General features: G+C 36.8%; 1 protein-coding gene across 1 annotated transcript; it reads right to left on the reverse strand.

Annotated features, from left to right (window-relative positions):
• Positions 1-3002: 3002 nt before the first annotated feature.
• LOC111916367 (uncharacterized) lies at positions 3003-5336 on the reverse strand. Its single transcript, XM_052766798.1, has 6 exons — positions 5031-5336; positions 4278-4489; positions 3850-4141; positions 3672-3757; positions 3365-3456; positions 3003-3238 (listed from the first exon to the last, which is right to left on the reverse strand). Exons 1-6 carry the CDS (start codon positions 5334-5336, stop codon positions 3003-3005), a joined length of 1224 nt encoding a protein of 407 aa, XP_052622758.1.
• Between the last annotated feature and the right edge of the window lie 8134 nt (positions 5337-13470).

The raw sequence follows: 13470 nt of genomic DNA on the forward strand, positions 1-13470 counted from the left end.
AGAGCATTGGTGGAGCAACTTGGAGCTTGGAGAGGTGTTGCTTGGTGGAATCTTGAAGGAGAAGTGGTTTGGATCAAAGGGCTTTGCTTTGATTCGTGGTTAGCTGTTGTTGGGGCATCTTTTGGAGGTAATATCTTCGTCCTTGAGCTGTGCATTTCTAGTTTCATCATTTGGGGTTGTGTGGGATGCTTGGTTGTGTGATATTTTGGTGTTGGAGGATGGATCTGAGGTTGCTACCTCAGATCTGGAATGGAGAAGTCTTTGAGTGCATTAAAGTCCCAACCTTTGTGCTATGAATGAAGCTATCATGTCCCAAACCTTGGTTTTAAGGTGAAAATGGCTTAGATCTCGTTAGATTCACGTAAAGTTTGCCACTTTACGTGATATATGGATTGTAGGAGGTTGGATCTATGTTTTGGGATCAATTGCATGGCCTGAGATGCTTCTGCATGGATTCAGACCGGTGGAACTCGGCGAGTCACATGGGTGGACTCGACGAGTTGCTTGAAGATTGCCTTGAACTCGACGAGTTGGAAGAACAACTCGGCGAGTAGGTTGAAGATTGCCTTGAACTCGACGAGTTGGAAGAACAACTCGGCGAGTAGGTTGAAGATGGCCTTGGACTCGACGAGTTCAGCTGGACTCGACGAGTCTTGTCGAGGAAGTCCCAATATTTCTGGTTGAGTCGATGAACCGGTGAGTCGAGGGACGACTCGGTGAGTTGGGGTGCGAGTGGACTCAGAGCTGTGGACTCGGCGAGTCATCGGGTTGACTCGGCGAGTAGGGTCTGTCAGGAGTGACTTTGACTTGTCCAGGGTTGACCAGTTGTCTTCCAGGGGTATTTTGGTAATTATGGAGATTTATTGGGTTATTGTTTGATGTTCAGTGACGGAGTTGTATCAGAGTTCGGAGCAGCAGGATCCTATCTTTTCAGCCGTCAGTTTCGAGGTGAGTTATCCTCACTATATCAACAGGGTCTAAGGCACCAAGGCCGGCCCTTTATTGTATTGAGATTCAGTTACGTTTTTTATGTTAGTGATCGGTTAGGGCGGTAGCCCGGTTAGAGTAATGCTATGCTAGTGATCGGTTAGGGCGGTAGCCCGGTTAGAGTAATGCTATGCTAGTGATCGGTTAGGGCGGTAGCCCGGTTAGAGTAATGATATGCTATGTGATCTGTTTACCCGGTTTGTTGATTATGACTGTTATATGATTATATGTTTATGTGAACATGGTTGTTTGGACTGGAGATGGGTTGAGGCGGTCCTGCTTTGTGCTGTAGGCCAAGATACCCGGGGCGGACCGGTTGTTCCGAAGGCCCAGCGAGCGGTCCGGATAGGCTGTAGGCCCCACGAGGGCGGACCAGACGTGCCGAGGCTCGGAGAGTGGACCAGGCCGACTGAAGGCCCGATGCGGGCGGACCAGTCGCACTGTAGACTCAGAGAGTGGACCAGGTGGGTTGAAGGCCCAATGCGGGCGGACCAACCCCACTGTAGACTCGGAGAGTGGACCAGGTGGGTTGAAGGCCCAATGCGGGCGGTCCAACCACACTGTAGACTCGAAGGACATGACTAGACCCGGAGGATGGATCCGAAGGACTGAAGGCCCGATACGGCGGACCAGTCACGATAAACCCGATATGCATGATTGTTCTATGTTCTGTTATGTTATGTACATGCTTATTATGTTTTGGACCGGAAGGTCACGGCCTGGAAAGGCGTATGCGTGGTTGGTATTTTGGGGGTATCTCACTAAGCTTTCGGGCTTACAGTTGTGGTTTAATGTTTTTCAGGTTCTTCAGGAGACTGTGGCAAGGCGAAGGCGCGATCGTACCGTTCCTCATGATTTTGTAACAACGTGATTCTGGGAATACTTAAATGAATTGTATTGAAAACCTTTTCGTGAACATTTTAATGAAAATCGAGTTGCTTTGAAAAATTTTAAATTGGTTGTGTTTTTCGGACGTTACATAGCAGTAGTTTCCGGACTTCGGCCCGATGCAGTAGTTAGTATGTTTGATGCCTTCGTGGCTCAGACAGGATTTATGTGCTATGTTTTATGTGTTATGTGTTATGTGTTCCGGGCTACGGCCCGATGTAGTATGCAGTATATGTGTTCATGCTAGTTGATATGTTATGCTATGCTATGTTCAGTCAGTTAGCCCGGACTCCGGTCCGATGCAGGGGACAAGGTCCCAGTCAGTTTCCGGACTTCGATCCGATGCAGGGGCAAGGCCCCAGTTAGCCCGGACTTCGGTCCGATGCAGGGGACAAGGTCCCAGTCAGTCTCCGGACTTCGGTCCGATGCAGGGGGCAAGGCCCTAGTTAGTCCGGACTTCGGTCCGATGCAGGGGACAAGGTCCCAGTCAGTTTCCGGACTTCGGTCCGATGTAGGGGGCAAGGCCCCAGTTAGTCCGGACATTGGTCCGATGCAGTGGGCAAGGCCCAGTATGTGCTTTATATGTTTTTGTATGGTATGTGTTAGATTGGGGGAGCTCACTAAGCTTCGTGCTTACGGTTTTCAGTTTTGGTTTCAGGTACCCAGTTTTCAAAAGAGGAGCTCGGGGAGATTGCAGTGCACACACCGTAGTCAGTTAGCCTGGGAATGTTCGACTCTGATAATGATATTATGTTTTGAATTAATACTCGAGAATTTATGTTATGACTTATGATACAGTTTTTATAAATATGATTCTAGTAACGCTTTTAAAGAAATTTTTGGTCGTGATTTTTGGGTCGTTACAAAATGACTAGTACTCATCAACCCCATTGGTCCAGGCAAACCCTACATATTATACCACAACCAAGGGTTAATAATAATTAATAATATATAAAAGATAAGATAAAAAGTAATCAATAAAAAATATCAACACTCGGAATCAATGATTCCACAGGTAAAAAAAACTTACATTGGAATCAGAACGCTGCAAAGGGCTTCTGGAATCAGCTTCTAGAAGGTGACCTACTCCTACGTGGAGGAGACCTGCTTCTGTGTAATCCATCAGTTTATTGACACATCACATGATAAGGGCATTCTAGTCTTTTCAACACTAGTACTTCTATGTAAGTAACAAGCACATATAGAATAGTGAATAGTCCATCAGGGCATTCTAGTCTTTTCAATTCATTGGGGGCCCACAGTGGTGCCTTGAATTTGTATGAAGCAAGACCAAATGCTGGTAATGAGACCACACCCGTCCCACTGAAATGCCTTACAACAGGTGGATGCTCACATTCATTGCCTGAAACAAAATTAAAAAACAATAATAATAAATTAGTAATGCAACTCGTAAATTTTATAACTATAAAAAAAGGTTGTTTCTCAGCCTGAAAAATCCAGGGAGATTTATATGATATATATGAATGACCTACAGTAGGAGTGTGAAGGGAATGAAAAGTTAGAAAACAAGCATCAAGATCTTTCAAGGTGGGCCCCATGGGAATTCTGTATATTGGGTACCTGATAAAAAGCATCAAAAAAGGGTCATTTAGTAGTAGCATATTATGTGAGAAAGAGCAAGTAGCAAAGACCATATTAAGAATCTGTTTGATTGGATGGAATGGAATGGAATCACAAAGGAATGGAATGAGTTGTGATCATATTTGGTTGGTCTGTAGCAATGGAATGAATCATTCCATTCCTTCCCAAACTCTAGTACTTATTAGCAATCATACCAAGCGACAGAAAGCCAACTAGATGGCAGCAAGTCACAACTTCTTAGACTTTTCAATTCAGGGAAACGTTGTGCAAGATCAAGTATCTGTTGCAACAAGAAAACAGAACTAAACTAATTATCCAAAGATTTATAAATAAAGAATAAAACCCACTTTCTTTGTTTTTTTTAAAGCTAACCTTATCACACAAAGGTTCTCTGCCCAAAGGCTGACTATGTTCCATGTACTCAAATATCAAGCAACTTTGAGTGGTGGCAGAATCACTATCATCACTAGAAAAGTCTTCTTGAACTACATTGTTCTCATCATTCATTGACAAATGATCTATTCGGTGAAGAATGTCATTCTTTGGGTGATGATTATTACTCTTCTCCCTTAGATAATGTAAAGAACCCTTTTCCTGTTCATAATCACTTCTCCCATCACTACTTGAATCCGTAAATGAGTTATCATCAATATCCTCAGTTAGTTGCCTGTAAAGCAACAGAATAACTAGATTATTTAAATTTCATAAAGAAGCATAATAGATGCTACTAGTTGAAAAGGAGCCTGACATAACCCTAAACAAGAAAGAGGAAGAAAGGAAGATATTTACTGTTCCAGTTGCTGGAATTTATTGAAGATTTCAAAAGGTCTACATATATTTGAATTCCAGATAAATAAGGCACATAATATTGGATCACACAATTAGCTTCATTCAATATTAGAGGAACTCCAGCACCATAACCACTCCACTCCTTGAAAGATTCCCACAAATCACCAAGAACAAAGTATGGTTGATATTCCACATCACTTGTCCTCCATCCTCTCATAGTTCTCTGCTGCCATAAAGTTCAAGTAAAATCATTATTTGGATCAAATACACAACTACAATACCCCTGTTTATACATGATTACTAAACATTAACCATTTTATTGTACTCTAATTCTTTTTGGAAGATGGTGTGCTTTAGCAGAAACACATATATTTTGATTGTCAAAATATGGAATCCTTGATTAAACAATAGAAATATAACATCAAAGGCAAAGTCTGTTCACTCATAAAAACTGAAAGGCCACCCTCAGGGCTCACTGAATAATAATTCAAGCTGACTTCATTTGCTTTCAAACATGAATTTCGGAGTAGTGCCAATGGAGAAAGAGAAAACCACAGCTAAAATGTAAAGTAAATTATACTACTAAATTATAAATAAAAAATCTGATTAATTGACTATCGCATACTCAAATTGAATAAACCAAATGTTCCTATAAGTTACTTTACTCCATGATATAACGAATTAGCAATACAAGTATAAACTGAGACGACTAATTTGAATTAATTCAACTCATTTCAATATAAAAGATTAATATCGGTACAGACCTTGGAGAGATGTTGAACAGGAACAGAAGGCGTAACAGTTTCCAAAAACCATTCAAGATTACACAACGATGATGTTGCCGGCACCGCCACCACTGAGGATTCCAACGGCTCCGGATTTGATGGCTGCATGAGTTGATTCTCCGGCTCCTCCCGGACAGAAGATGTCGTAGATTGGGTCGGAGTAACGTTACTTTGAGCTCTACAGAGGTTCTCTTGATGCTGACGAATCCTTCTCGCTTTCGCCGGCATGTAAAACCTATCCTCTCCACCACTACTACGTCCATGCTGCAATCCAGCGCCCAACATCTTCACTAAAACCCTAAGTTACAAATCCTTCGATCTCACCAATAAAACCGGTCACGAATGCTACGATTTGTAGACAAATTTAAAAGTCAATGAGTTTGATTTTGATTCATTTTTCTGTTAAAGATAAATTAACAAAAAAAAAAAAAGAACAAAACTTTTTGTAAACGAATCGTTAAAACAAGATGAAAATCAGCCGATTAAAGAAGGAGTTGACGGATTCAGAAAAAACCCTGCAATTTGACAAAATCAAACGAAATCAAACAAAAGCAACGATTGTGTGAGAAATTCAACAAGAGCTGACGAAGAATTAGTCAAATGGGAAGGAGGAAGAGCGGATATCCTTAGACGACGGCTTAGGGTTTGCAGATGGTGGTGTGGGGGTCGTCGGTTGCTTTACAGAGAGATATGAAGTCGAGACGAAAAGACGAGATTGACCCATCTGGTAATAAACGGACTCGGGAAGCTGAACAAAATGACCCGAGATTGACCCATCTAGTAACAACGCTATTGATGCCATTCCTTCCATTTTCGACTGTTCATCCTCCACTTCCTCTACTGCTACTTCTTCACCATCTTCTATTTTTTCTGTATTTAGACTTGAGAGTATAATTAGGGCTTTTTCTAACAATTTCAACATCGAGTGGGAGATATGGTGGTTCCAGTAGGTAGAAGTGAGGGAAGAAGTAGGCAGCAGTCAATGTCGGGAGGGGGAAGGAAGGGGCGTCCATAATTTGGGCAAGAGGGAAAAGAGAAAAAATAGGAAGGCGGGATTTTTAATTTTTTCAGAATTTCATTTCCCCCTACTTTTAAAGGATGAAACGCGCGTTCCATTAAAAATTATAAAGCGACATCCTTAAACGACGCGCATTTTATTATAGGTGCCTTCCGTGTTTTTTTAGACACTAATTTAAGGGCGCGCAATAATGCGTGTCTACTATCCTTAAATTTTTTGAAGAGATAGACATTTTTCTAATGTCACTCTCCTTTGCGTAACATAGATCAATGAGCGTCGTATTTTGCGCGTCGTAAAAGGCCTTTTTTCTAGTAGTGCCTTATCCTTGAATTCGTCCATCCTTTAATAAGGATAATTATTGCCCTATCTTGCAACCATCTCATAATTACAATTCAAACCCTCTAGTTTAATTAATTACACTTGATCACAAAATTAATTTCTAATTAATTATTGACCTATATTAATTAAACAAATATGATTTTTCCTTTAATATATTATTCTTATAACATATTAATAAATCATAATAACCTCTCTCTTTATTTAATTTCTCCAGTCAAGTTGTTTTGGTGAAGGCAACCCAAAAGGACCATGCACAACCGGATCAAGTAATTACCAAATATGGTTACGGGCTTAGACACCAATCCAACAATAATGTCCCTCTATATTCTACATAAAATCAAAATTATTAATATCTTAAACTTAATTCTCATCAAATAGCTTAAACCTCCATAAAAGTACCTTATAGCTAGTTGTTAAAATAAAAACTTGAAGTGTTTAATAAACCAAACAGATGCACTTCGTATGAATTAATATGCTTTTGCATCAACTTAAGTCTTGTCAAACAATTAAATCTCAACAATAGAACCTTATATCTTTAAAATAAAAAATTGAAGTTATTAAAACCAAAAAGAATAAGTTTCTTGACATGATTGTTTATAGATCCCAGACTCAGCAAGACAAAGCTTTTCAAACTTCTGATTATTTATCACAAGATCTAGCAACAACATTAATGAGATTTTTTTAAATAGTATATTTTTTAAACTAAGAAGCCACACCATTTCTAAGCATTCACTTTGAAACGAGAAAATGTCCAAAATAATTGCATCTGAAAGCAGTGGTGGATCTAAAAAGTATCTTTACCGGAGTCCCAGAAATAGAAATCAGACAGACTAAAACTGAATGGATCACTCAAAATCGGATAAAGTCTAAAAAGCTTCCAAGATTGTAGGTGTTAAATCGACAAAGAAATCCCTTGTAGTTTTGTAGCTCAAAACAAAAAACTAATCCCAATTATTTGCAAATAATTTGACCATAACTTCACTGATTTAGGATCTGTTCTAGCAAAATCCTAATTTTGGAATATAACACCCAAAAGTACTTCACGAAAACTGAGATGTCGTACAATCTGGCTTCAACAGTTCAGAAAGCTTTGCACAATGGGAACATCAGCAGACAGACAATTTAGGGTTATTAGAAGATGAGTATATATGAGACGCAAAATGTGCTTTCATAGTTACCTGCCTACTCGACGACAAAGAGGTCTGAAGCGACGATGATAAAGACGAACCAACGGCGACTAGAAAGGAATTGGAGACGACACTGAAAATTACAAAAGCGAACGGTGGTAAGTCTTCACTCTTCAGGTAAACGGCCAGTCAACGAGTTTTCTTAGGGGGTGTTTGGATAGGAAAAAAAGAGATGCTTATTACTTATTCCCACAATAAGCTAATTTAAGTGTTTGGATAAAATCCAGTTTATTAGGCTAAATAAGCTAATTTTAATAAGCATTCCTCCCCATGCTTATTGCTTATTTCCACCACAAATAAGCTATAAGCAATAAGCTAAAAATCTAATCCAAACACCTCCTTAATATATTATCAAAGCAGGATGAAGAGTGGCATTGGCTGCTTTATCCTAACTGAATCGTAAGGTGCTTGTGGATTCTGTTCTATAATGGGGCACGTGTTCGACTTTTTCTCTTTTCTTTTCATAGTGTACGTTCGTTTTTTTTACATGGGTTGTATTTGGATTTTACCCGCCCCATATATCCGGCCCAGATCAGGATCCAGGTGTCATAAGTAGTTTTTTACATTTTCGCCTTAAAATTTTAATTTATTCACGAATTTTGGTTGTACAATGTCGTTTTTATAGGTTTAACCGATTTTTAACATTTTTTAAGATTTAATACCGAAACCCAGATGGAAGTCCTTAATTTTTTTTTTAGATTTGAGATCCCATTTTATTTTATTTTAAGAATTTTATACCTACAACTTCTGATTGGTAATAACTTTCGTTTACTTTTACGACTTTTGTTTGTTTTTATGATATTAGTACAATTTTTTTAATGAAAAATTACAAATTTTAATTTTAGATTTTTGATATATGTATTTTAAACCTTTGTTTTTTTTTTTTTTTTTTTCAATTAAATACATTTTACTTGTTTTTATATATTTTATTACAATTTTGTTTTTTTTACAAGTTTGTTTTACCAAATTACTTTTTCACATCTTTGTTTCTATGCATTTATTTATGATATTTTTTATGCTTTTACAAAATCTTTTTTTTTTCCAACTTTAATTTTATATAACTTTAAACATTGGTTTTCTTTGAAAATTTACTTTTTCTGGCAATTTCTTTTATAATTTGTTATAGATTTTTTAAACTTTTTTTCAACAAAAAGAAATTATAAATTATTTTCTTACTTTTGGGTGTTGTTATCCGCACCTAGTTTGAAGGTCAAAACCACCCATTTTTAATGTCAAAGCCACCATCTCCTAAAAACCCAAACTCAAATGAACTTATATAACATTTTATGTAAATCAATATTGCGACTATCAGTTATATATATGATTCTTTTTTATATATTATTTGAATGCAATATCCTTTATTTTACGTTCTCTTTTCTCTCTCCCCCCCGCCCCCCCCCCCCCCCTCTCTCTCTCTCTCTCTCTCTCTCTCTATATATATATATATATATATATATATATATATATATATATATATATATATAGAGAGAGAGAGAGAGAGAGAGAGAGAGAGAGGGGTAGGTTCAAATGTTTTAGCAACTCTTGTGTGCTTGTAAGAACCAAAAAGGATTCAAGAAAATTTTAAATCATTAATTAAATAAATAAGGGTAGTATAGTAAATTGGTAAATTAAATTAATAATTATATCCTATAAATTAGGAAACTAATAATTATTTTTAATTCACATCCATTATTTAAAAAGGCAAGAATCATATTCAACGCAACCCTAAATCACGTCTACATTCTTTATCTTCAATTGCTGGCTACAGCTATATCTCCCTGGTGATTTTTGATGACAGCCGCTCCATCTTCGATCGTCTCTGGTCTCCATCTCCAAACAAATCGATTAAGAATTAACACATCAGTAGTAAGTCTATTTTTTTTATGTTGAAACAGAATTAATTCAGAAAATATGTTTTTGTTATAAATTCTTCTCTAATTCTTCTCAAATTCGATTTTTTTTTTGTATGTGGGTATAAGAATGTAATTTGTTAGGTATATATTGATATGCGATTTTGATTTTACCATTAGTATAGGAATTTTAATTATTCAATCCTCGTTATGTGCAACTGGATTCTTATAAGATAATAATGAATTTGGTTTATATGATACATCAAGAAAGTGTCGATGCATCTTCATCATTTTAGAAATAGTTCATACAATAAATGAAATTAACAATAATAGTTAATTTGTTTTTAACAACGTATCAATTTAATATCAATAGTTTCAAACAAACACTATAATTGTTTTTGTTTAACGTTATGTGGATTTGCGAAAATGTTTTTTGTAGTATGGATACGGTAATATTTTATAGGTTCGATTTGTTACATGGTAATGTCTAACAAGTGTTTGTTGAAATGTCTGAAAGAGAATTTAAGAATCTAACCATGCAGTATACATTCTGTCAGAATTACTAGCAACACATGTTTTATATAATATTTTATATTCTCATAGAATGAAATATTTTTTTTCATTATGAAATGGAAAAGAAAGAAAGCATGGCGAACGATAAATGTACTTTGTTTGTTAAAAACAAGTTTATTTGCTTAAATGGTAATACTAATGAGTAATGCATGTTATAAAAGCATTCTCACATAATGTTATTCAACTTTATGGTGTTTATTTTGTTTTGGTTTGTGATCTTGAATTCAAATTTCTATTGTCCCTCGTTATTGTATATTGCAATCTAAAATTACATTAGGAGTAAATATGATAGTTTTGAATGTATTTTAATAATTTTGTCAGAATGTATTCTGCCAGAATAAATTATATGTATTCTAGCAGAATGTATTCTATGTATTCTACCATAATATATAAAGTGATAGTTATTGCAAATAACATGTTTTTAACCATTATTATTTTTTTTGTTGTATTTGTGATAGGAATGAATGGAGGAATAACTTGAAGGCCTAATCGGAATAACTTGAATAATGAATAAAGTTTGATCATACTCACAATTTAAGAACGTTGTTATTTTTTAAGAATTTTATTCATTTTTGTTGATATTCTTTTAAAATATGTATAATTATATTAAAATGTATAATATTTTTAGTCTGTAAGAATATCTATGAATTTGTATTTAAGTTTGGATGTATAAGAATATGTTAGAATGTTGTTATTTTTCAACCTCAGATTCAAAAATTTTATTATTCTTCAATAATATTCTATTAGAATAAAATTCTGAAAGAACATCATTCTAACAAAAAAAAAAATATTCTGACAAAATAAAATCGGATATGTTTACAAATTACATTAGAATTAAAATTAATTAATTAAAAAATTCAGATTTTTAAAATTAGGAGAATTGATTATCCCTAAAAATCTAAAAATTTCCTTTTATAAATATAGTTAGTTGTCCAAAATACCCTTTTGCTAAAATTTGTGAGATTAGATGGTACATGTTATCCCATTGTAATATCATACACTCTCAAATCATGTATATTGATTAATTCTATCTATTGGTCCAGATCTGTGCATTCTGTCATACAATAGTTAGTAAAAACAAAATAACCTAAGCATATATATATATATATATATATATATATATATATATATATATATATATATATATATTAGTGTTGCAAATATCGGCCTAGGCGCTTGGCGGTCCTCCACCGTCGACGTTTATAGCTAATCGGACCCTATTATCGGATGTGGTCAAAATCGGTCAAAGAAGGAGATTATCGAGTCTAGGCGGGTCTAGACGGGCCTAGGCATCTAATCGGTTAAAAAAAACCTTTAAGGGAAAAAATTTCAAATTGTTAGAATTGCTGCTAGGGTTCTTCTCACTCCATTGCATTCATTTCTTTTCTTTTTTGAAATTATCTCTGTAGTCTTAAGGAACGAAAGAAAGCATGAACTGAAGCTTCTAAAACGATGTCATATTCTTCTTCGATGCCATCTGTCCCTCCTCCGACACCGTCGTTTTCTTCCATTCAATTCATTGTAGTCCGTCAGTCATCATCCTCGAAGCTAAACATGTCTTCGCCTTCTGATGCTTCTACAACAGTCGCTACCTCTTGTATGTTATATAGCAAAAAACAGGATGGAATCATCGATCATGGAATTCCCACATATCCACAGCCTCCTGCTATTGACTTCCGTCAACATTCACAAAGTTCCAAATGTAGTAGACAACAGGTTGCAGGTCCACATCTCTTCTCGATGCTATTGGAACCCATTGTTCATAACACTTTTTTCTCTTTATTTGATGCAGACTTGGATCCAAATGCAATTGTTGGTTATTTACATATGATGTATTAGGGATCAAAAGGGTTTTTGTAATCATAGTATCATGTTATAATGTTATATTTATTAATTTTTAGTAACTTTTTAATAGATTAAATGTTATATTCTTAGGATTAATGTTTTATTTATTAATTTTTTAATAATTAATGGTCCCTGATTAATCCCCGCCTAGCCGATTAATCCCTTGACCCCAGTCCCTCGATTATTTTATGCAGACTTGGATCCAAATGCAATGAGTACACCTAAAATTTGAGAACGTGAGAATAGATCTGGACCATTTAAATATCTAAATCTAATACTGTTACCAAATGGGTTGTTTATGTAAAAATCTTAAACTACTTGCATTAATGTGTACGTTCAAAATTGCCATAAGGATATAATAGTAATTACACCTTTAGTTGACTCCTAAAAATTTTTCTCTCCCATCTGTTTCCTTTGATTTTGTTTTCTCTTTCTTCCTTTCTTGTATAGCTAGGGTTTCATCAACAAAACCACATCTATGACAGTCGTGGGTTGCTGACCCTACATCGGAGGATCTGGGTTCCTTACTAGGGTGGCGTACGCTAGGTACTGATGGATGAGGACTACAAGTCGAGGTTCCCCATCTATCCCAGGGCGACGAAGATGTATCAGGATCTTTTCCCCGATTATTGGTGGCCTTGCATGAAGCGGAACATAGCTTGGTACGTGGAGCGTTGCTTAACATGCAGGAAGGTCAATGCCGAGCACTAGAGGCCTCACGACAAGACGCAACCGGTGGATATTTTTGTGTGGAAATAGGAGGATACTACTGTGTATTTCATAACAAAACATCCCAGGACCACACGGGGAGTGGATTCTCTTTGGGTCATCGTGGATCGGTTGACTAAGAGTGCCCATTTCATTCTGATCCATGAGAGCATTGTGGCCGAGAAACTGGCTGATATCTACATCTGAGTGGTAGTAGCTCGACACGAAGTGTCAATTTCCATGAATTTTGACCGAGGGGTACGGTTCACTTCTAGATTTTGGAAGAAATTTCATGACGAGCTGGGTACTCTTCTACACTTCAACACGACTTTTCACCCGCAGCCGGATGGTCAGAGTGAGAGGACCATCCAGACCTTGTAGGATATGTTGTGGGTGTGTATCTTAAACTTTGGTGGTAGTTGGGATACTAACCTTCCCTTGGCAGAGTTTTCTATAATAATAGCTACCACGCTAGTATCGATCGACCTCCCTTCGAGATACTTTATGAGAGGAAGTACAGAACCCCGATATGTTGGGGTGAGGTAGGACGGAGGGTCATGGGGAGTACCATAGTGGTACTCAAGACGATAGAGAGGATTCAATAGGTCCGATGTAGACTCCAGGCTGCCCAGAATCGGCAGAAGAGTTACGCCAACAGACGCCGATCGGACCTGAAGTTCCAGGTCGGGGATATGGTCCTTTTGAAGATGTCACCTTGGAAAGGTGTCATCCGCTTCAGAAAAAGGGGTAAGTTTGGCCTAGGTATATCGGACCTTTCATGGTTATAGTCTGGGTAGGCAAGGTGGTGTATAGGATGGATCTGCCAGCCGAGCTTAGTCAGATCCACAACACCTTTCATGTCTCCCAGCTGTGGAAGTGCTTGGTAGATGACTCTACAG

Source organism: Lactuca sativa, chromosome 1 (assembly GCF_002870075.4).
Source record: "Lactuca sativa cultivar Salinas chromosome 1, Lsat_Salinas_v11, whole genome shotgun sequence".
In the NCBI taxonomy this organism is placed as follows: domain Eukaryota; kingdom Viridiplantae; phylum Streptophyta; class Magnoliopsida; order Asterales; family Asteraceae; genus Lactuca; species Lactuca sativa.